The sequence below is a fragment of the Crinia signifera genome, chromosome 1, assembly GCF_055691185.1.
Source record: "Crinia signifera chromosome 1, ASM5569118v1, whole genome shotgun sequence".
NCBI classification, from domain to species: domain Eukaryota; kingdom Metazoa; phylum Chordata; class Amphibia; order Anura; family Myobatrachidae; genus Crinia; species Crinia signifera.
Window position 1 is genome coordinate 291,193,208 of NC_139217.1, and position 22,170 is coordinate 291,215,377.

At 44.2% G+C, this 22,170-nt stretch overlaps 1 protein-coding gene across 6 annotated transcripts in view; it reads left to right on the top strand.

Moving 5' to 3' along the window:
- Positions 1–22,170, top strand: part of FREM1 (FRAS1 related extracellular matrix 1) — a 232,723-nt gene that overhangs the window by 103,467 nt on the left and 107,086 nt on the right. For 5 of the 6 annotated variants that reach the window (XM_083185893.1, XM_083185856.1, XM_083185865.1 and 2 more), the window contains 5 exons: positions 1,745–1,912; positions 4,458–4,666; positions 5,443–5,536; positions 7,593–7,845; positions 8,109–8,306. In XM_083185893.1, coding sequence (XP_083042019.1) covers positions 1,745–1,912; positions 4,458–4,666; positions 5,443–5,536; positions 7,593–7,845; positions 8,109–8,306 — 922 coding nt within the window. Of the gene's footprint in view, positions 1–1,744; positions 1,913–4,457; positions 4,667–5,442; positions 5,537–7,592; positions 7,846–8,108; positions 8,307–22,170 lie in introns of those variants that run through there. The other variant, XR_014473687.1, reaches the window with a different exon arrangement.

A 22,170-nucleotide genomic window follows, 5' to 3' on the forward strand; every position in this document is an offset into this window, starting at 1 on the left:
TGTGCTCGCCACACTTTATATTCTCAACTCCACGCCGACGTGGATAGTAGGGGTATAAAAAGGTCGGAGGACGCGCACCGCCGCCCCTCGCAGGCTCGCTGCGCTCGCCACGCTTCGGGTTGGCGTCAATCGTGGGGTGCCATTGAGGGGGTAAAATTGGGGGTCTGGGGAATACTTTACATTGAATCCAATGTAAAATAGGGTCCCAGGGGCCCTATTCACATTTGATTCAATGTAAAAATCGGGTCGATCACGTCGGTCGCATCGCATGCGATTTGGTCGCATGCGACGTGACCAACGCGATTTTTTTCGACACGATCACCCTGATACAAATCGGTGTGGCCATGCTAGGAAACAAGTACCAATGAGACCTATCCATGGGCCTGGTTCAGCATGGATCTCTAATTAGATCATTCAGAAATTGAGCGATTATTGAACAACTGTGCATGCGCACCATTCGCCACATTTGTTTTAAAGGAGCTCTCTGCCAGTGTTACGTGAAGCATGCAGATGCATAATAGTATCCAGAAATCAAAGCACATCAGTGTAGTTTTTACCAAAATGCAAACCTAGTTTTGGAACCAAACATAAAGGTCTGCCCACTTCTATATAGTAAATATATATATTAATGGAATTATGTTATAGCCATTATCATAATAGTTTAATATTTTGCTATTTCCAGTCAGTCAGCGGCTAATATATACCACTTCCCATACCTGTAAGGTTCTGCGCAGCTAGTTTTATTTTTAGTATGTCAAAACATGATTATGGATCACAAAAAGCAATATCTTTCTCTAATGGGCAAAATCATGTGCACTGCAGGCAATGTTCCCTCTAATTTTACGAAGGCTGTGTGAGGCAAAAGATTTTGGCTGTGCAACTTTTGAAGGAAATTGAAATTTTTGTGCGTCACTTATATATAACTGGAAAATGACATTCAGCATTTGTGTTAACTTTACTTCAAAATTATATTAAACATTTAAACATTCAAAACCTAGCAGACAATGTAGTTAATGGGTGAAACACACATTAATTGAGTCCACAACTGCAAAAACGGACCACTGCTGCTTTGTGCGCTCTGTTGTAATGTCTGTGCGCACACTTGACGAGTTGTGTGCGCGCGCACAGCTTAGAGGGAACACTGACTGCAGGTTGAGCAAATGTGCAGAGAGAGAGAGAGTTTTGAGATTTGGGTGAGTTATTTTGGTTCTGTGCAGGGTAAATACTGGCTGCTTTATTCTTGCAATGCAATTTAGAATTCAGTTGAAAACACCGCGCCCAAATATAAATCTAACATGTTACACTTGACCCACCTGCAGTGCAACATGGTTTTGCCTATTAGAGAAAGATTCTGCTTTTGCAATCCATGCTGAATCAGGCCCCAAGCCAGGGTTGCCTACTTTTAAAGTCTTCTTTCTCCCGGTGAGGAGACTGTCAGCAGCACTTCGGGGGGCGGGCCTGATGTAGACATCTTCAAGCCCTGCCCCCCAGTACTGCAAATAACACAATTTGTATCTTTTGCCCCGCCCCTCCCCTGGAAAGCCGCAATCGTGGGAAATTAACACTGCTGCGGGGGAGGGGGACGACCCTATTTTCGTGAGCCTCCTGGCCATTCCAGGAGTGTAGGCAACCCTGCCCAAAGTCAGACAATTTCTGCTCAATATTCCATGTCCTTTGTTGAATGACACATCCTGGACTCTGATTGATGGATTACTTTTCATATATGAATGTCTTCATTTTGCAGCATGCTGTGAGTCACATGAAAGTTGCATATATGCCACCAATAGAAGATATAGGTCCTGATGTTTTACATATAAAGTTTGTGTTATCAGTTAAGAACCGCAATGGAGGTATCTTGCATGGAATTTGCTTCAATATTACTATCCTGCCTGTAGACAATCAGCCACCACAGGTATGTAATGACACAGTGGGGATAAAAGTCGTAATTTTATATATCAGTGCTCTTCCTAACTTCAACTAAAGACATGTAAGTGGGTGACACCGAATACCAAAATGTGATAACGTAAATATTTTGTTTAGTGCTGTGAAGACTATGCAGACTGTGGTTTCCCATAGCAACATCCACTCTGAAATAGAACTTCCATCTTATTAAAGATCCCCTCTTGAGAGCACATATACAGTGTAAAAGGAGTTAAGGATTATTAATTCTTAATCAAACTCTTGTTCATTTCTTGTGTATTTTTCCATTTACCTGTCTATGTATTTTCTTAAAATCCATAATTAAAGTCCATAATTACCCCCCCCCCCCCCCCCCCCGTTTTGCAAGTTTTCTAATAATATTTATATAGTTTCTATAGATTTAAGGGCCATTGTATCCCCGTAAAATATAAGATTGACGTTTGTATTTTGTACATTGTTTCCTTTTATTATCCAATTCCTTTTTTACACTCAACCATGACTATTCTGTTCAGGATAATGATCAAATACAATATATATATATATATATATATATATATATATATATATATATTCTACAGTGTTCAATGATTTGATTCAGGAGTCTGCACAGCCCCCCCAAAAGTAAATATTAATGTTATCATGTACTGACACAGTGCCAAATATCTTTCCAGATTTACTTTTATTCAGGTTCAACTAGAAATGGTGACATTGTAATTGGTCTTTGTACAAATAAATTATGCTTATGGCATTTATACATAACCACTGAAAATGGACTATTGAAGCAATAAGGCAATATGTAGCTGCATTGTAAGAATAGAAAATTAAGGGGCTCTGCACTATGGGATTTAGAGGAAGAGGATACATCTCACAATCACTATACAACCCCATCTTGGTATCCAGTGTCCCCCAAATGTATAAATAGAAATTAGTAACAAAAATCTTATTATATATTACACTGTAAACTGTATTTAATGGTATGTATACACTGTAAAGCATGCTCTACAGTGCCGTGGGATGTGGTCATTGGGTCACCACCAAGTAGGTCAACAAGCATTAGGTCGACACCACTAGGTTGACATACAATGCAGGTAGGTCGACATGACTTTAGGTCGACATGAGTTAGGTCAACACGGTTAGGTCGACAGGGTCATGAGGTCGACATGGGGAAGGTTGACAGTCAAAAGGTCAACATGTTTTTTTTTTTACTGTTTTTTGAACCAACATGTGCCGACAGGTGGTATTTCATGCACTAGGGCGTGGTGAGAGAATAAAATAGTGTGCCGAGCGCAGCGAGGCACCATGTCCGAAGCATAGCGATCGCAGCGAGCCATGTGAGGGGACACGGTGGTATGTTTCGGTGTCCATGTCGACAAGACATGTGCCAACAGGCAGTATTTCATTCCCTACCATCCACTAGGGCGTGGTGGAAGAATAAAAAAGTGCGCCTAAAGCAAGGTGAGTATAGTGAGGGGACACGGTGGTACATTTTAGTGTTTATGTTGACTCTGCTGAAATTCAAAAGGGTGAATTAAAAAAAAAAACATGTAAACTTTTTCACTGTCGACTTTACCCATGTCAACCTAATGACCCTGTCGACCTTACCCATATCGACCTAATGATCCCATCCTCCTAATGACCTGTGCGGAGCGCACAGCCCGCTGACGATGTGCACCGTGAGCGGGTTCCGATCCGATCGCGCCCTGCACCCGGGTGTATGGTCGTTATTCAGATCCTACCTTCTGCAGGTAGGATCTGAATAACGACCGACCGGATCAGGATCGGATCAGGATCGGATCAGGATCGGATCAGAACAGGCAAAAAAGGGCCCAATCTACCTACAATCTACATCCAATCGGTCGGGATTGGATCTAGATTGATGGGATTGGGCCCTTGTCGTTCTGGTGTATACCCTACATTAGTATAGCGGGACTGGGATATACAGCACTTATTGTAATTATTGCTGAACTAAAAATAGATATTGTATAGCACACAGATTTTATATGATTAATATTAATTTAGCTAGAATACTTTGCATTTATATTGTATATAATCATGTAATACTTGACCACCTAACCTTTGGGTCCACTAATGGCAATTTAACATTCGAGAGCATGTTTAACACATGTACAATGATAATGTCAATTGTACTGGGCTTGTTTATGGTGTTGTATCCAGTTTTATAATGTTGCCATTGAAAAGAATATTTAAGCTTTCTTATCATTGCTGATAAATGGCCAGATGTGAAATGTATTGTCAGTAACAAATTGATTTCAAATGGGAAGAAAGGAACCATATACCGTAATGGGATACAGTTATATTCCTAGTGGTCGAGATACTAGCTGCCGGAATCCCAATTGCTGTCAGAACGCCAGCGCCGGACCTTCAAAATGTGTACCAGTGACACAGAATTGAACTAATTACTTAATTTTAATGGACAGGCCCGACTAAGCTTGTAGCCTGCCATCATTGGCTTTCAAGCAATTTGTAGATTTGGTTTTATACAAGTATTAGAATAACTTAAAGCCTATTTTTGACAGGTATTAACACATGAAGTGAGAGTGGAAGAAGGTGGCTTTCAGCAGATGACAGTGCATCATATTTATATCACTGACAAAGACACAAAGCAAAATCATCTTAGAATCATTCTGCACAGAGCACCGCTACATGGCATACTTCAACTTGACGGAACACCAATGAGGGAGGGAGAACAATTCAGCCACTTGGACCTCAGCATGTTAAAAGTTAGGTTAGGATTGTTGCAATAATTGTTTTAATATATGTCAAAGTTTTAAGATTTGTAGTTGTGTTACAGATATCTCTAAAGATACATATACACTGGGCCAGATGTATCAAGCTTCAAAAGTGATAAAATGGAGAGTGATAAACAGCCAGCCAATCAGCTCCTACCTGCCATGTGACAGGCTGGGTTTGAAAAATAATAGGTAGGAGCTGATTGGCTGGCTGTTTATCACTCTCCACTTGCTTGATACATCTGGCTCACTGTGCGCTAAAATAATCAATATCGCTCAATTTAGCCCTTATGAGTGATATCGCTCATTTTATCGTACCGTGTGCATGCTGCACCCGGAGGCCAATGCATGCTAGCCATGCATGCACAGATGACGGAGCAGATCGTTAACAAGAGCCATGCTGCAAAATGTGCTGTTTGTTGCCTGCTGGCATTGGCAGTTGTGTTTGAACTAGCCAATGCCGGATAGGTGTGTATGCACTTTAAGCTTTAAGCTTAGTGATCCAAAAGTGATAATGTTAAGAACTGATCTTGTCACGAAATTGCATTGTTTTGATTGCAATAAACATCTGCTTTGATGATATTGCTCAAACTGAAAATACTGTGAATAATGTGCATAACAGAAAGAAGAAGGCTTTTCCCCATTTCATCCAAACAGCATGTCATTGGCCAAGCTGTTTGAATGGGATTTAATAAATCTGCAATAACCATTTATAAAATGACATTAAGACCACTAACATTTAGTATGTAAATGTGCCCTCTTGTTACCCAAGGTACCGGCATGATGGCTCAGAGACCCTGCAGGATGACATTCAATTCATAGCCACAGATGGTATCAATGCTGCTGAGTTTCTTCTAAAAATACAGGTTAGTGGTATTATATAATGGTAATTGTAATATTTAATACAACATTGTCCACAGACAGGCATAACATTCAATCTATTATTGGTAAAATGTTTGCTCTGAACATAAGGGAATAATAATTGATGTACTGTATTCACAGTTAAATTATTGTTCTCTATGAACTGAGCAATCTGGAGTGCTAAAATTGAACTGGGTTGAAATATCCATGTTGGGTGCAGCTATGCAGAGGCACAGTGGCCTTCTAGTTAGACATGTTTAATCTAACATAAAGAACTGTGTTTAAAAAAGTATATTTTTGTAAATTGAGGATCATCTATATTAGGGGATCTCAAACTCTGGACCCCACACAGTTTACGTTTTCCAGGTCACACGGCAGGTGCACAGGTGCAATCATTACTCACTGACACATTTTAAAAGATCCATAGATGGAGCTAATTATTTCACTTTTGATTCTGTGAGGAGACCTGCAAAACAGGCACTGTGCGTGGACCAAGTTTGAGAACCTGTGATCTAGAGGATGCATATGGATCCATAGGACAGGCATACATATATAAATTTATTTTCAGTCGTGCATATCTTGCAATAGGTGAAATTCAAAATCAACTGTTTATGATTGGACAAACATAATGGGATACTGCCACCACCAGCACCAATCTATAGCAGGCTGGGCTATTTACACTATATAAAGGAAACCCATGGCAAGTCTTCCACCAGTCATAATGAGGATTTTTCAGATGTGGTTGGAGATTGGTTATCGGTTTCTTTGTACATGCATAGGATCCATTAAGCATATGCTAGCTGTAGGGCTGCAGCCATTTGGTGGGTAGGGAGGAGGGGGAGATGTCCTCCATTTCTGAAAACAGAGGAATTTTGCTGCCTTTTAGGAGGAGGGTTTTTCAGGGTTGCCCAGAGATTTTCTAACCTCTGCATTTGCATTTGCATCTTTTATCAGTGTATTAATCACCCAAATTCAATGTGGGATAATATTCTTTCATCTAGCTTTTAACCCATCCATTGCTCTGATGAGTCAGAGTATGAAAAGCTGGTCAGATGTGGCAGGTGGAACTGTAGTCCCACCCATCTCATTGTTAGTCTGACCAAGATATCACTATCAACATGGGTTTGACTCAGACGTATAGCATCTGCCTCAGTTACAACTTTATTTGACTTATCCTTAAAGAATCACTGGCCCCAAAATTGTGGAAAACAGACACAGATTACTCAGACCACAAACTCTATATGGACCCAGGTGTAATCACCCTTGCAATACCATGTTCATGTGCAGAATACAATAGTATGTCCTTTTCTTTTATAAAGCAAAATCTGTGGTATAAAAATAACAGAAACACCACCCTCCCTTCGCAAGTATCTGTTTTCCTTTAAACTCCCTCCGTAGTGGAGTTTTTCAGCCTTTATTTACTAAGATGGGAGTTCTATTAAAGATGGAATGTTTCCCATAGCAACCAATCAGAATCTACTTCTTATTTATTTAGCACCGTCTAGAAGATAATAGATAGAATCTGATTGGTTGTTATGGGCAACATCCCATCTTCAATAGCACTCCCATCTTAGTAAATAAACCCATCAGAGTTGCTATAATTGATGATGAGTCTGTTTAGGAATAAGTATCACGAGTTCTGTCCTCAGAAAAAAACGGTACTTATGTAATATCTGGGCTCCCGTTTTTCTTATGAGACCGCGTCCCCTCGCGGGGCTCGCTGCGCTCGCCACGCATCGGGCATGGTGGCTCGCTGCGCTCGCCACACTATATAAAGTCAACTCCATGCGTAGTTGGATAGTAGGGGTATGAAAAAATGGGGTTCATTTAACATGGGAGCCCAGATAATACATAAGTACCAAAAAAACTGACCAATAACTAAATATAAGATGCCAGATGATCTAGGTAAGTGGGATGATGTCTAGACAGCCTCTACCTATTTTAACTAATAGAAAATAAATACAACATAAATTGTTCTTGGAATCTTATTACTTTGGCTTGATTGCCTTTAAAGCCAACTGATCCGCAATAGGTGGTTTACTAATTATTGTAATTTTTCAGGTTTCCCCAGTAAATGATGAGCCCCCAGTTATGAAGGACAGCCTTTTACCCATCATATATTGTCCAGAGGGTGAAGAAGTGGTCCTTTCTGCTGATTATATCTATGCCACAGATGCAGATAGCGAAGATATCAAGCTGATCTTCATGATTGCTCGCCAGCCTCGTTGGGGCACTGTCCAAAAGGGTGGAATCACCATTGACCGATTCTCTCAAAAGGATGTTTTGGAAGGATCTGTGGTATACACACATACCGGTAGGAACACAGTGTCACTCATGTTAATCGTAGTTAATGATTTAGCTTTTTATGTGCATCTGTTATCACAGTGTATTCAGAAAAGAAACAAAAACTTTAATGAAAATTTAAAAAAACAAACACGGTATAATGATTGAATGTTTGTTGAAAGCATACAAGTAAAATAGGCTTTCTGTGACTGTAGGATAATGTGTGAGCCACCTGGTAAAATGTTGTAAAGAGTATGTCATGCTTGTAACAGCTGTTAATATCTAATTCTGCAGGTGGGGAGATTGGAATAAAGCCTTGCTTTGACATTTTAACACTTGTTATATCTGATGCTGAATTGGACACAGAAGTGCAAAAGTGCTGTTTTAATGGACTACATAATCCTCTATTGCCAAATCATGACTCTTTTCCTGTATATGACCTCAATATCACGGTTCTTCCAGTGAATAACCAGCCACCAACAATTACAATAGGTAAGAGGAATTCAATATTGTATAATTATAAATAATACAAATAACTAAAACATATTTTTGTTAGGTATTATGCTCAATTTTACTTTAAATAGCAAGCTGTAAACATCACATATTGCTAATAGGTGCCAGCATGTTGCCCTAGAAGTAGGCCACAATGGAGGCTATTCTACCCTTAGATGACCATTAGTGTGACTTATAAATTGGGTGTCAGCCGTGGGTACTGCTGTCCTTAATTAAAGTCATTAAATGCATATAGGAACTTTAATGAACCAGTGACCACAGCGTCAGCATCCTCCTCTCACAGTACAGCTCCCACAGCACTCTAGTTACATCTATGAAACATATCATCATGTACATTATATAAGTATCTGTAGAGAAGCACACATATTTCATATCCATATAGACTGGGTGTTTACATGATATCCCTTGGGGTCTCATTAATTGCGGGTAAATAACCATTTTCTAACCTAAACTGATTTTGGTGGGACTGTCCTAAATGAGTTCAATATGTATTTTGGACATTTAAAATGTTAGCAATGAGACCGGGGACACTGTCAGATTGAACACAGCATGCCAACATGCTAATAATGTGATTTCAAGCAATTTATCAGTGACCCTGATTCAGAGATGGGCACAAAGTCGATGTTTCATAGAACTGGCCAATTATATGCAGACTGCACATGCACTCTAATTGCATTGTGCATGCATCAAGGTGCCGCTGCGTGCCTACACACACCAAGGATGCTCCTGCAAAGTGGTTGACAGAAGTGACCATTTGGGGGTGTTAACATGGTGTTAGCAGGGAGTGGCTGTAAAAAAACATGAGCCCTAGCAAACAATAACATGGGGCCTTATTCTGGTTGGAGCGGCCGGGCCGTACGCGTACGTCCCGGGATTTTTTATGATCTGCGCATGCGTACATTCGCTAATGCGCAGGCGCGACCACTCCACAACGCTTACGGACGGGCCTCTACGTGCGAAAAAACCTATACGCGAGTGTACGGGCATTGGGGGCGGCATAGGGGCGTGAAGAGGGGAGCGGCCGAAATAATGAGGGAAAATGGGCGTAAATATGGGCGTACACGGGGGTGTGCACCAAAAATGAGCGGTGCTACTACCGCACGATCGACTAAGGCACCGTTCATTTCGGACACAAAACAGGCGGCCGCCAACCGCCATCTCAAACCACCCCTACAGATACCGCATGCCAGCGTGCGCCTGGGTTTGCTAATTTACGCTGATTACTACTCAAACACATACACCTGAATGTAATAACCAATGCTGCAGTCTATTAAGTCCAAACCATGATTTCACTACCTGCAAGCCACACACAGCACTCAAACACATTGGAAGCTTATCTTTCTATACTTCTCCACATTTAAAGGTTTGTTTAATTTAAGGTAAGAATCTTTTTAAGACCTGCTTATATATGCTAAGGTAGCTATTTGCTAAACAGTTACACACATTCACTACGTGCTTTCATAGACTTTACACAGTAGCACACTCAATCTACACAAGTCGACATGTGTCAACGTGTTCACTCTAATACAAACATAGGTTTTGTATTTATGATACAATAACATAAACCACATCTAACACCTACAAAGGATGTTTCAGCAATGTTTGAAGCCCATGCCCACTATTTTGCACACAATCTTTGTATAGTACCCAAAATACAGAACTGTACCACTATCTGATCTGCTATGAATTGGATTTGACTACACTCTGGATGTAAGATGCCACCACATTATTGCACTCACATCTCTCTAACAAAGGATTCCTACATCTGCTTATGACACTGTAAAATCATATATATTTAAAAACTTATACATGTTTGTTCACAAGCAATTTTATCATGTTTGGCCGATTCACACATCTTTTTTTAGGGAGGACACATATGCATTCCTACACAAATGTACCTTTTGACCCTTGTTTGTCTGCCTCACCCACTCCATGAGGAAAGCATTGTTCTGGACCTGCTTTTACCTACTACTGTAGGAGCTACCTCACCTGCACACAAACTGCTTTCTCACCTATTAAGTTGCTCTGCACATGTGCTGACACAAACTAATTAGCAGGGAAAAGTTGGATAGGAACATGGGAATGACCATGGAGAGGGTTACACATGGGAAACTTCGACCACACTTCAACAAATGTTCAAAAATACCCTGGTCAGTAAGTACACATAAATCTAGTATTTGTTTCACACAAGAAATTACACATACAACAATTTTGTTTTAATTGCTAAAATAAATTTATTTGCTGTTCAGCATCACAGCTTGACACTTTAATGTCATAAATCAAATAAACAAATAAAATAGACACAAAAATAAAAAAAACAGCCAGAACAAGAGGTTGCATATCTCCAAACATGTGTTACCCTGCAAATGCAATGGTGAAAGAAATGGGGACACCAGAATACGTACTGCAACAACCAGGGTGAATACTAAGCAAGATACACACCACCAAAAATTTATCCTGCATTTGTAGAGGTCAAAATAAGAACTTTAATGCCCATGGCACGAAAATGGATAGATGGCCAACTCAGGAAGTGGATGTCCAGTGCAATTGAAACATTTGGGGTCCAACCACAGAGGAAGTGAACCAGGTCTCATTATTTGGGCCCTTTTCTCCCCCTTTTAGATGGGGCCTTGGGGACAGGGGCCTTTGGGTCAGATGGCTTTCGGCGTCTTCCCTAGTGGACACAGGAGGGTCAGCAGAGGTGGAAGGTTGGGGAGCAGCTTGGGGTGGGGCAGCAGATGGGGGATTGTCCCTTAGGGACCTGGCGGTGGGCAGCAGCTCCGCAAGAATGACATTCAGGCGGCTGAGGTGTTGGCCAATGTTTTGCATGCCAGCCGCCAGAGTGTCATTAATGCGGTTGAAGGCCTCACACTGCTGCCTGTTTGTGGCCTTCCAATCCTCCAAAAATTCCCCAATCTGCTGCTGACGGAGCGCAGCATCCACCCCTTGCTGCTCGATCCTCTCCAGCGTCACCATCATGCTCTCTTCCCATGTCTCCTGTGGCTGGGGCTGGGGGTGTCTTCTTGGTGGAGGCTGAACCACTTGCTCCACCTGTGGCTCTGCAGAGGAAGATGCTGCCGGTACATCCTGGGTTTCTGCTTCTGCTAGGATAATAATTGAAAACAATGTCACCATCACATACGCACTAAAAAATCTCTTTCAAAATACAATGCATTACTGTGACTTACCATCAAAAGCAGCATCAAAGACCTCCGCCGGGAGCTCACTGTCCATATTGGAGATCCCCCTGACCTCGGCAACATCAATGACGTCCAAGGCGTCCTGCTCCAGGGGGGTATACTCCAAAGTATCGGGCATAGGACCTCTCCCGGTGGACATGCTGTGGTTGTACCGGTCAGTCATCTTCCTCTTCAGTGTACTTTTGAAGTCGGTCCACCTACAAGTTTAAAAATACAAATATCACCATGAGATATGTGCACCACTGTGCTAGTGAACATCATGACTACGTTACATTTCCTAGTGTGGGTGATCTTATGTTTTTTATCCATATGTGTCCCACACATACATTAATGTCTCCATTAGGAGGCATTTCAGTGTCTCATCTCATTCATTAGGCCACTAAATGCACATACATAGATCACTATGCAGAAATGACATCATCCCTGGCCAAATTAGGCACCTCCACCTGTTGTGAAACTACACATTCCACCATAGCTTGACAGTGTGGTTATTATGGAGTCATTTAACTATGGGATGGCATACTGGGATGTGTAGTTTCTCACCAGCTACATGTGCACAGTTTGCTCATTCTTGTTTCAGTTGCATCATATGGAACATGTAAAGGTGGCCATACACGTTACAATTATTGTGTACAATATTGCATCTCATAGCATATCGGTTTTGCGATGAGATCAGATTAGATGAGATCTAGTACAAAAAGTATGTGCTGCACATACTTTTTGTACTCATCGCTAAACCGATATGCTATGAGATGCGATATTGTATACAATATTGTATACAATAATTGTAACGTGTATGGGCACCTTTACAACCACTCTTTCCAAAACACACTTTCTCTTGTCCCATCACATACTTCACATACTTCACATGAGCAGAACTGTGCCCATAACCTCACATCACACCAATGGTGCATGTTTCATATATCAATGTGGGTTATTAGACATGGTTGTGTTCACATGTGACATTGAAGTGTAGCACTATCTACAAACACACCTTTCTATTATTCTCAAAACATACATGTAACATATGTACACACATATGACATTATCAGGGGGACAAACACACTTGCCTTTTCTTCACCGATAGCCAATCTCTGACCACTAGTGACACCTGGTTCACTTCCTCTGTTATCTTGTCCCAAAGGTTTCTCCTTGCACTGGCACCCGGCTTCCTGATTGGCAATTCTATCCATTCACGTGCTCTGGGCACTAAAATTCTTAATTCTGCCTCTACAAATGCAGGGTTTCTCTTTTTGGAGGTGGTATCCTGCTCAGTCCTCACCCTAGATGTTGCAGCTCGTTTTCTGGTGGCCCCAGTTCTCTCACCATGCACCTGCTGGGTCACACCTGTTTGGAGAGATGCAACCTCTTGTTCTGGCTGGTTGCTTGGCCCTTGTGGAGCTGGTGGAGGTTGAACAGGGCCTGTTAGTGAGGGGCCCGCTTGGTCTGGCAGGCTACCTCTCTCTTGAGCCCTCCTTCTCCGCTCCTGTTCCCTCTTCTGTAACGCTTCAAGCAGGGATTCTGCTTGTGCTCTCTGCAGAGCGTCCTCAGCTGCGGAATCGTCTGAGTTAGACATGTTTGCAGCAATTCTGGCCTGCATCTGACTGAATATTTATATGTTAATCTCCCGCCATGAACAAGGGGGCGTATATTTTTTCCCGCAATGTACTTGCTAATTTACGCCGATATTTCCCGCCGATAATTGCCGCTTAAATTACGCAGGTCTCCACGCACCTGATCAATCACCTGTATATGCACATACACAGGTTGTGGAGCATTGTGTTCTGCATCGTGAAATGTGTGCACCTGTCATTCCAATGATGAGTGTTGTCAGCTGGTATCTGTTGGAGTTCGTGTATGCTTTGTGAGTCACATTTCAAAACATCACGTTATAATACTTTCCTTACATATGTAATGAGTCTGAAATTGTCATACACCAACATGTTGCATTGTGCACCTTTAAGCAGCGTATTTATAAGTAGACGCTTGCGTGTATTATTTTATGCACACTGTATATACAGTACGTCTCTCCATGGAAATGGGTGTATTGTGCCCCTTTAAGCAGCGTATTTATAAGTAGACGCTTGCGTGTATTATTTTCCGCACACTGTATATACAGTTCCTCTCTATACATTGAATGCATGCTGTTGGTTTTGGTCTGTGTATATCGGAACGGTCCGCGTAAGTTTCTATTCGCATCCAGTTTGTTAATGTAAGAAGGATTAATAAAGTTAATACTAAACAAACCATTTTTTACACCAATCAGCAAGCACCAAAAGTGATATATGTACCTGCAATTAATAACTGCGCCATTGGCACTATGACTTCAACCAGGGCTAGGCCGTTTTCGACCCAGGAGTTGTTGGCCTTGGTTGAGGTCATGGACCGTCACCTGGGGCCCAGGGGCCCACATGTCAGCAATATGGACAAGCGGCGGGCGTATACTGCTGCCCGCCGCCTAATCTACTCCACGACCGGCGTCCGCAGAAGCCTGGGGCAAGTGGAGCGGCGCTGGTCTGACCTGCGCCGGCGGCAGCCAGTTTTGCTCTGCACACTTCGCCGCCATATTGCCCGATGTAAGTTTTTATTACTAGTATGTCTGCGTTTTTTTGCAAATGTTTTCTGTACTTTTTATAAATATGTTCCTGTGTATATGGGGTGTATATGGGGTGTATAGGGGGTGTATATGGGTGTATAGGGGGTGTATAGGGGGTGTATATGGGTGTATAGGGGGTGTATAGGGGGTGTATATGGGTGTATAGGGGGTGTATAGGGGGTGTATAGGGGGTGTATATGGGTGTATAGGGGGTGTATATGGGTGTATAGGGGGTGTATAGGGGGTGTATAGGGGGTGTATATGGGTTGTATAGGGGGTGTATAGGGGGTGTATAGGGGGGGGGGTTTAAGTAGTTGCTCAGTTTTTGGGTGTAGCATATCAATTAGTTTGCATGATAAATGTCTGAAATATAACAGCAATGATAATTTGGAAGGTTATGAGCATGACTAATGTGAATTTTTCTTTCCCCCTTTTTTATGCAACCCAATCTTTGATTTCTATGTCATCAACATGAACATTTCAGCACGGGCAAGGGCACGCATGGAAGCCCGGGAGCAGGCAGCCCGGGACCAGGCAGCCCAGGAGCAGCCAGACGAGGAGGAGGAAGAGGAGGAGGAAGAGGAGGAGGAGGAAGAAGAGGAGGAGGAAGAAGAGGAGGAGGAAGAGGAGAAGGAGGAAGAGGAGGAGGAAGAAGAGGAGGAGGAAGAGGAGGAGGAGGAAGAGGAGGCCGAGACAATGGCTCAAGCTGGGGCCCACACAATTTCCCCATCCCCTTCCCCCACCCCCTCCCCAACCCCCACCCCCACCCCCTCCCCAACCCCCACCCCCTCCCCAACCCCCTCCCCTACCCCCACCCACACCCCTACCCCCACCCCCACCCCTACCCCCACCCCCACCCCCTCCCCACCCCATTTCCAACCCCCCTACACCTCTCCACCACCCACCCCCAAACCTCTACAATCCCCACTCACACCCACTACCTCTATCCAAATTCCCATCCCATCCCCCTTGCTCCTGACCCCCCCAACCACCGCACAGCCAACCAGCGGCGACCAGGATGGCTCAAGTAGCCGTAAGTAAATAATGTGTCTAATGTTTACCTACACATTTCTACACATAAACAATCACAACAACCACCTATGTGTATCCAACATCAACATTAGTTGCAACATATCACTGCAGGGCGACCATGAGGTGTGTCCTGTCCTTCTCCAGGAACAAGGGTCCCCTTGGTGGTTTTTTGGAGTGTGGCCATGCCTCACCCCTTGAATAATTGACATAACAGTACATCCAATGAGATATCCGACATTAGTGGTGTGGTAGTTATGTGGCTCCAGGTGTTGGGTAACTCCAGTTCCCAGCATGATGTGCAACATAAATGTAGAGATTGTTTTGTTAATAGTGTGTGAGGCCATGCGGATGCATGCTTTACAAACATAGATGTAGGCCTATAATTTGTACAGCAATGTCCTAAATTTAAAATAGTAAGGAGTGCTTAAGCCACAACAATGTCATAACCCTTAAATAGCACAGCCTAATTGTGAGGTTAGAGGACAGTCCCCCAAAACCAAACTACCAATTGGGATACAGCATACATTCATCCAAGAAGGAGTAATTGAATTAATGTTATTTACTATGTACAGTATGTGTGTGTGTTAACATATTATTTTTTAGTACTGTGTTTACAGCAGACCCATCTTCAATGTAGTTTAAAAATGTATGTGGCCTTCACACATAACTCTGAAGTTTTTATTGTGTACAAATACAACAAACATTTGTGTATGTTATATATTAATTTTTTTTTTTATCCCTTCACTACAGACACTGAACAGCAGCAGGAGGAGGTGGCAGCCCTCATGCGGGAGATCGTCCTGACCCTCCTGTATTTACAGATTCTTTTTGGCCTTCTGGAGGCCCGCATTTAATTTATTTTTATCCCCCCCCCCTTATTATTTTTGTTCTAAATAAACGTTTCTATTGTCTTATTAATTGCCTGTGTTTTTAATAATAAATATGTTAGAGGGCTTGTAAGGGTAGGTACATACAGATGTGTAATGTAAGTTATATTTGTAATTTGAGGTGAGGGGTAATGATTGATGTGTGAATGTGTGTGTTTTTGAGTAAAATAACACATAGTGAAAATGCATGAATGTTTAATGTTGTTCGATTAAAACATCACACATAACATCAGGGTAGGTATACATGTTACACATTGTGGACAAAGTAATTATGGACATAATTTAGTACATATACAGAAACACCAACATAACTTGATTTAAAAGTAACAGCAATATGGGGACACATAGATAGTGATTAAAATGCCACATTAGAACATAACAAATATACATGTAATGAGGGTTAAAATGTTGTTTTATTAGGTCTTTATTAAGGTAGACAATTGAGTTAATAGAAAACAATAATTGAATAACAAATAGATTAATTAATCAATTGTCAGAATTGTAGTTGAAAGGCAAGATTTGCAGGTCCATATATGTGAAGGGTATGCCAGCGTACACGGACTGTCACGACTGAAGGGCTGGATGAAGTCGTGTGGTGTGTAGCAACCGGAGACGGACCAGAGGAGGAAGGATTAAATCGTGCAGGTTTAATAATAGAATTCATAAATGGAACAATACACACTTGAATACTTTCTTTAAGTGGCAGTTAATGGTAAATAATAATTGAGCCAGCACGGCACTTTGAAAGAAGAAAAGTTCATTTAAATAATGACAGTTCAAGGCACTGAGGACGGCAGGCTAGGGTCTTGAAGAATGAGAGGATCCGGAAAGAGAATGTACTTGATGGTATGAAGGATCCTTGAAGACTGAAAGAAGATGGATGATGACTGAAGAATGAAGAATTTGCTTGGAAGCAGAAGACTTGAAGAGCGAGGCCAGGGAGCTCAGGGATGCAGGCAGGAACCAGACTGTGGAGAGAACTGGCAGCGATGGGGTTAAGCAGGACCTGGATCAACCACAGAGCACTGGAAGCAAGGCACCAAGTCAGGAGAGGTGAGTCAGAGAGCCGGAGTCAGCTGGGAGCTGTGAACGCCTCTGGAGACTCTTTGTACTGACACTGAACAGGCCTAGGCAGATCCCCTATATCCCTAGAGGGCGGCTGCCATTGGCTGTCAGGTCAGTATGGGTGGAAACCTCAGACATGAGCCAATCTGCTATTTGCCCTTAACCAAGATGGCGGCGCCGGCCTCCCGGCACCCCTACAGCACACACCGCTACACTTGCCGGCGTCCCACGCTGCCTGCTGCCCACCAGACTGCCGCTGCCTGCTGCCGCTGACCTGGAGACCACTACACGCTAGCCGACGGCGGGCGCGGACGGGTGAGTAGTATGCCCGCCGCGCACCACCGCGGCTGCGTGTGACAGTACCCCCCCCTTTCTGGGTGACCCCAGGGCACCTACGCACCTTGTGTGGATTCCTTTGAAAGAATTGTCTCACCAGACGGGGAGCATGGAGGTCTGCAGCATCAACCCAGGAATTCTCTTCAGGACCGAATCCAAGCCACTCTACCAGATACTGAAGATGGGTATTGCGACAACGTGAGTCGATAATGCGCCTCACCTCGAACTCTGTCTCTCTCTCTGAGCCAATCTTGGGCGGCTTAGGCACCTTCTTCTGATATAAGTTCAATCTCAAAGGCTTCAGAAGAGACACATGGAAAGAATTCGATATCTTCAAGGAAGAAGGGAGCTGTAGTCTGTAGGCCACCGGATTAATCACTTGAGTGATTGGGTATGGCCCGATGAACCGGGGAGCCAGCTTCATGGAGGGTAACCGAAGGCGTATATGGCGGGTAGACAGCCATACTCGATCTCCAACCTTCAATCTAGGAGCCGCTCTTCTTTTTCTGTCCGCCATCCTTTTATATCGAGCGGATGCTTTGAGGAGAGCGGTATGAACGTCTGACCAGATTTTTGCAAACCGTTGTAGAGAAGAAGCAGCTGCAGGGACATCGGAAAACGATAAATCTGAGAACTCTGGAGATCGAGGATGTTTGCCAAAGACAGTAAAAAAGGGAGTGGTGCCGGAGGATGAATGATAGGAATTGTTGTGCGCAAATTCCGCCCAAGGCAGAAGGTCTACCCAGTCGTCTTGAGAGGAAGAGACAAACAAACGAATGAAGGCTTCCAAGTCCTGGTTGACACGTTCTGTCTGTCCGTTGGTTTGTGGGTGGAAAGCAGTGGAGAACTTGAGCTTGACTTGTACAGCGGAACAGAGGGCCCTCCAAAACTTTGCGACGAACTGTACTCCACGGTCGGATATAATCTCTTTGGGCAACCCATGGAGTTTGAAGATGGTGGAAATGAAGAGCTGAGCCAAAACTGGAGCGGATGGAAGGCCTTTCAATGGGAAGAAGTGCACCATTTTAGAAAACCGGTCAACTACCACCCAGATTACCGTATGCCCTTTGGAGGGAGGAAGTTCGCAGATAAAGTCCATAGACAGGTGGGACCATGGTTCTGTTGGTATGGCTAGAGGTAGAAGAGGACCGGCAGGGGACGTTCTGGAGGACTTATGCTGAGCGCATTTTACACAGGAGGCAACAAAGCTGGTTACATCGCGACGAATGGTAGGCCACCAGTATGAACGCAACAGGAACATTAAAGTCTTCTGTGCCCCCGTATGCCCTGCAAAACGGGAAGCGTGTGCCCAGGACAGCACTCTCTTGCGGAGATTGAGAGGAACGAAGGTCTTGCCTGGTGGGGGTGAAGGCTGGACTGTTACTTGAGCAAAGACCAGCGGATCAAGGATTGGTCGAGGCGGAGTCTCAAGGTCTGCTGGGGTTTTGAAAGAGCGTGAAAGAGCATCGGCCTTGGCATTCATCGTCCCGGGTCTGAATCTGATTTGAAAATTGAAACGTTCGAAGAACATGGCCCAGCGGGCTTGACGAGCTGTAAGACATTGGGCGTGCTTGAGGAATGAGAGATTCTTATGGTCTGAATATACAGTGATTTTATGTCGTGCCCCCTCCAGGAGGTACCGCCACTCCTCCAATGCTGATTTGACTGCCAGTAACTCCTGCTCCCCAATGGGGTAATTCTTTTCCGCTGGAAGAAACTTCTTGGAGAAGAAGGCACATGGGTGAAGTTCCTGGTCCTCCCCTCTCTGCGACAAGATTGCCCCTACCCCTTCTGAGGATGCGTCCACCTCGAGAATGAAGGGTTTGTCTAGGTTTGGCTGGAGAAGGATTGGGGCGGAGATAAAAGCATTCTTTAGTTGCTGGAAGGCTTGAGAGGCCTCAGGTGACCACTGACTTGGATCTGACCCCTTACGGGTTAGAGCAGTAAGAGGTGCAGCAAGGGTGGAGAAGTTCCGGATGAAGCGACGATAATAATTTGAAAAGCCCAGGAACCTCTGGATGCCTTTGAGCGTGGTGGGGGCTGTCCAGTCTAAGATGGCTTTTACTTTTTCTGGATCCATCTCTATCCCAGTGCTGGAGAGGATGTGGCCGAGGAATGGAATGGAGGTGACCTCAAAGACGCACTTGTCTAGCTTGCAGTATAGTTTATTTTGGCGAAGACGCCGCAGGACTTCAGATACTGTTTGACGATGGAGATGGAGGTTAGACGAGAAGATGAGGATGTCATCGAGATACACCACAATGGAATGATACAGCAAATCTCGAAATATGTCGTTTACAAATTGTTGGAAGACGGCTGGAGCATTGCAAAGACCAAATGGCATCACCAGGTATTCGTAGTGGCCGTCTCGGGTGTTGAAAGCCGTCTTCCACTCATCTCCAGAACGGATCCGGATCAAGTTGTACGCCCCTCTTAGATCCAGTTTAGTAAAAATAGAAGCCCCTCGGATCTTGTCAAAAAGTTCGGTGATAAGGGGTAAAGGATAGCGGTTCTTGATCGTGATATCGTTCAGACCCCTGTAGTCGATACACGGCCGGAGAGTTCCATCTTTTTTCTTTACGAAGAAAAACCCCGCTCCGGCTGGCGAAGTAGATGGGCGAATGAACCCTTTATTCAAGTTCTCACGAATGTAGTCAGACATAACCTTGGTCTCAGGTAGAGACAAGGGGTAGATGCGGCCCCGAGGTGGAAACTTCCCAGGCATCAACTCAATCGGACAGTCCCAGGGACGATGAGGCGGCAGGGTATCGGCACCTCCCTTGCTGAAGACGTCAGAAAAAGAAGAATATGGTGTGGGTATCGACAAGGGTGAAGCTGGTGAAGACGAAAGACTGGGGCCTCCCTCTTCTTGAGGATTAGTTTGATGGAGTGGAATGACACGAGGCATGCAAGTAGTTAGGCAGTTCGTACCCCAGGCTTTGATCTCCATACTGGACCAATCAATATGAGGATTGTGTTTAGCAAGCCATGGTAGGCCCAGGACTACCTGGTGTGACGACTGAGGAAGGACCAAAAACTCTAGAGTCTCTTGATGTAAAGCACCCACGAGAACCGTCACAGGATTGGTTTGAAGAGTGATTTGCCCACTGCTGATGCGACTCCCATCTACTGCAGTGAGGACCAAGGGATGGGCCAAAGGTTGCACCGCCAAGGAATGTTGAAGGACGAAAGAAGAAGAAGGGAAGTTTCCAGCCGCTCCGGAATCTAGTAAGGCCTGAATCTTGATTTTCCCCTGAGGGCACACAAGGGTAACCGGAATGGTGGAAACAGTTGAGGAGGGAGATGAAAGCAGGACTCCTAACCTGACCTCCCTCGGGGAGGTTAGGAGCGGTCGTTTCCCGGACGCAGTGGACAGGAAGACAGCAGATGAGCGGAAGAACCGCAGTACATGCAAAGATTCTCTCGACGTCTACGGGATTTTTCTTCTAAGGAGAGCCGGGAGCGGTTGATCTGCATGGGTTCATCTGGGGGTGTAGTTGTGGAGGAACCTGGTCTAGGAACAGGAACGGCGTTGGTGGTGAAACGAGAGCGGAGACGATCGGAGCGATTTCTCTCTAGTTGACGCTCCTGCATCCGTAGATCTACTTTGTTGCACAAGGAGATGAGTTCAACCAAAGTAGCAGGAGAGTCACGGGTAGTTAATTCGTCCTTGATACGACCTGCCAGCCCATTCCAGAAGGCGGAGACGAGAGCCTCTTCGTTCCATTTTAATTCCGAAGCCAGAGTCTGGAACTGCACAACATATTGTCCCACTGATCGACTACCCTGGCGAATCCTCAGGATCTCAGTAGCGGCAGAAGAAACTCTGCCAGGTTCGTCGAAGATGCGACGGAAAGAGGTAATGAAAGCTTCATAGTCATTGAGCAGGGGATCAGCGCGTTCCCAGAGAGGAGACACCCAGTCCAGAGCTGACCCTGCCAGGAGAGACACAATATATGCCACTTTTGCCTTGGAGGTAGGGAAGTGAGATGACTGTAAGGTGAAATGAACATCGCATTGGTTCAGAAACCCACGGCATCCCTTCGGTGAACCATCATATTTGCTGGGGGTTGGTAATTGCATATGATGAGGAACTACGGGTCCAGGTATAGGAACAGGAACTGGAACCTCTGGTGCTGCAGTCACAGAAACTGAGGGAGCCGCCTGGGGCGGAGACAAGGCCTGAAGAAATTGAGCCACTTGGCGTTGGGTAGCCTCTACTTGCTCCAGACGAGCCACGATGCTGTGAAATGCGTCCGCCATGGAAGCCTGTTCTTCACCCGACTCCATCGGGTCAGTACAAACTGTCACGACTGAAGGGCTGGATGAAGTCGTGTGGTGTGTAGCAACCGGAGACGGACCAGAGGAGGAAGGATTAAATCGTGCAGGTTTAATAATAGAATTCATAAATGGAACAATACACACTTGAATACTTTCTTTAAGTGGCAGTTAATGGTAAATAATAATTGAGCCAGCACGGCACTTTGAAAGAAGAAAAGTTCATTTAAATAATGACAGTTCAAGGCACTGAGGACGGCAGGCTAGGGTCTTGAAGAATGAGAGGATCCGGAAAGAGAATGTACTTGATGGTATGAAGGATCCTTGAAGACTGAAAGAAGATGGATGATGACTGAAGAATGAAGAATTTGCTTGGAAGCAGAAGACTTGAAGAGCGAGGCCAGGGAGCTCAGGGATGCAGGCAGGAACCAGACTGTGGAGAGAACTGG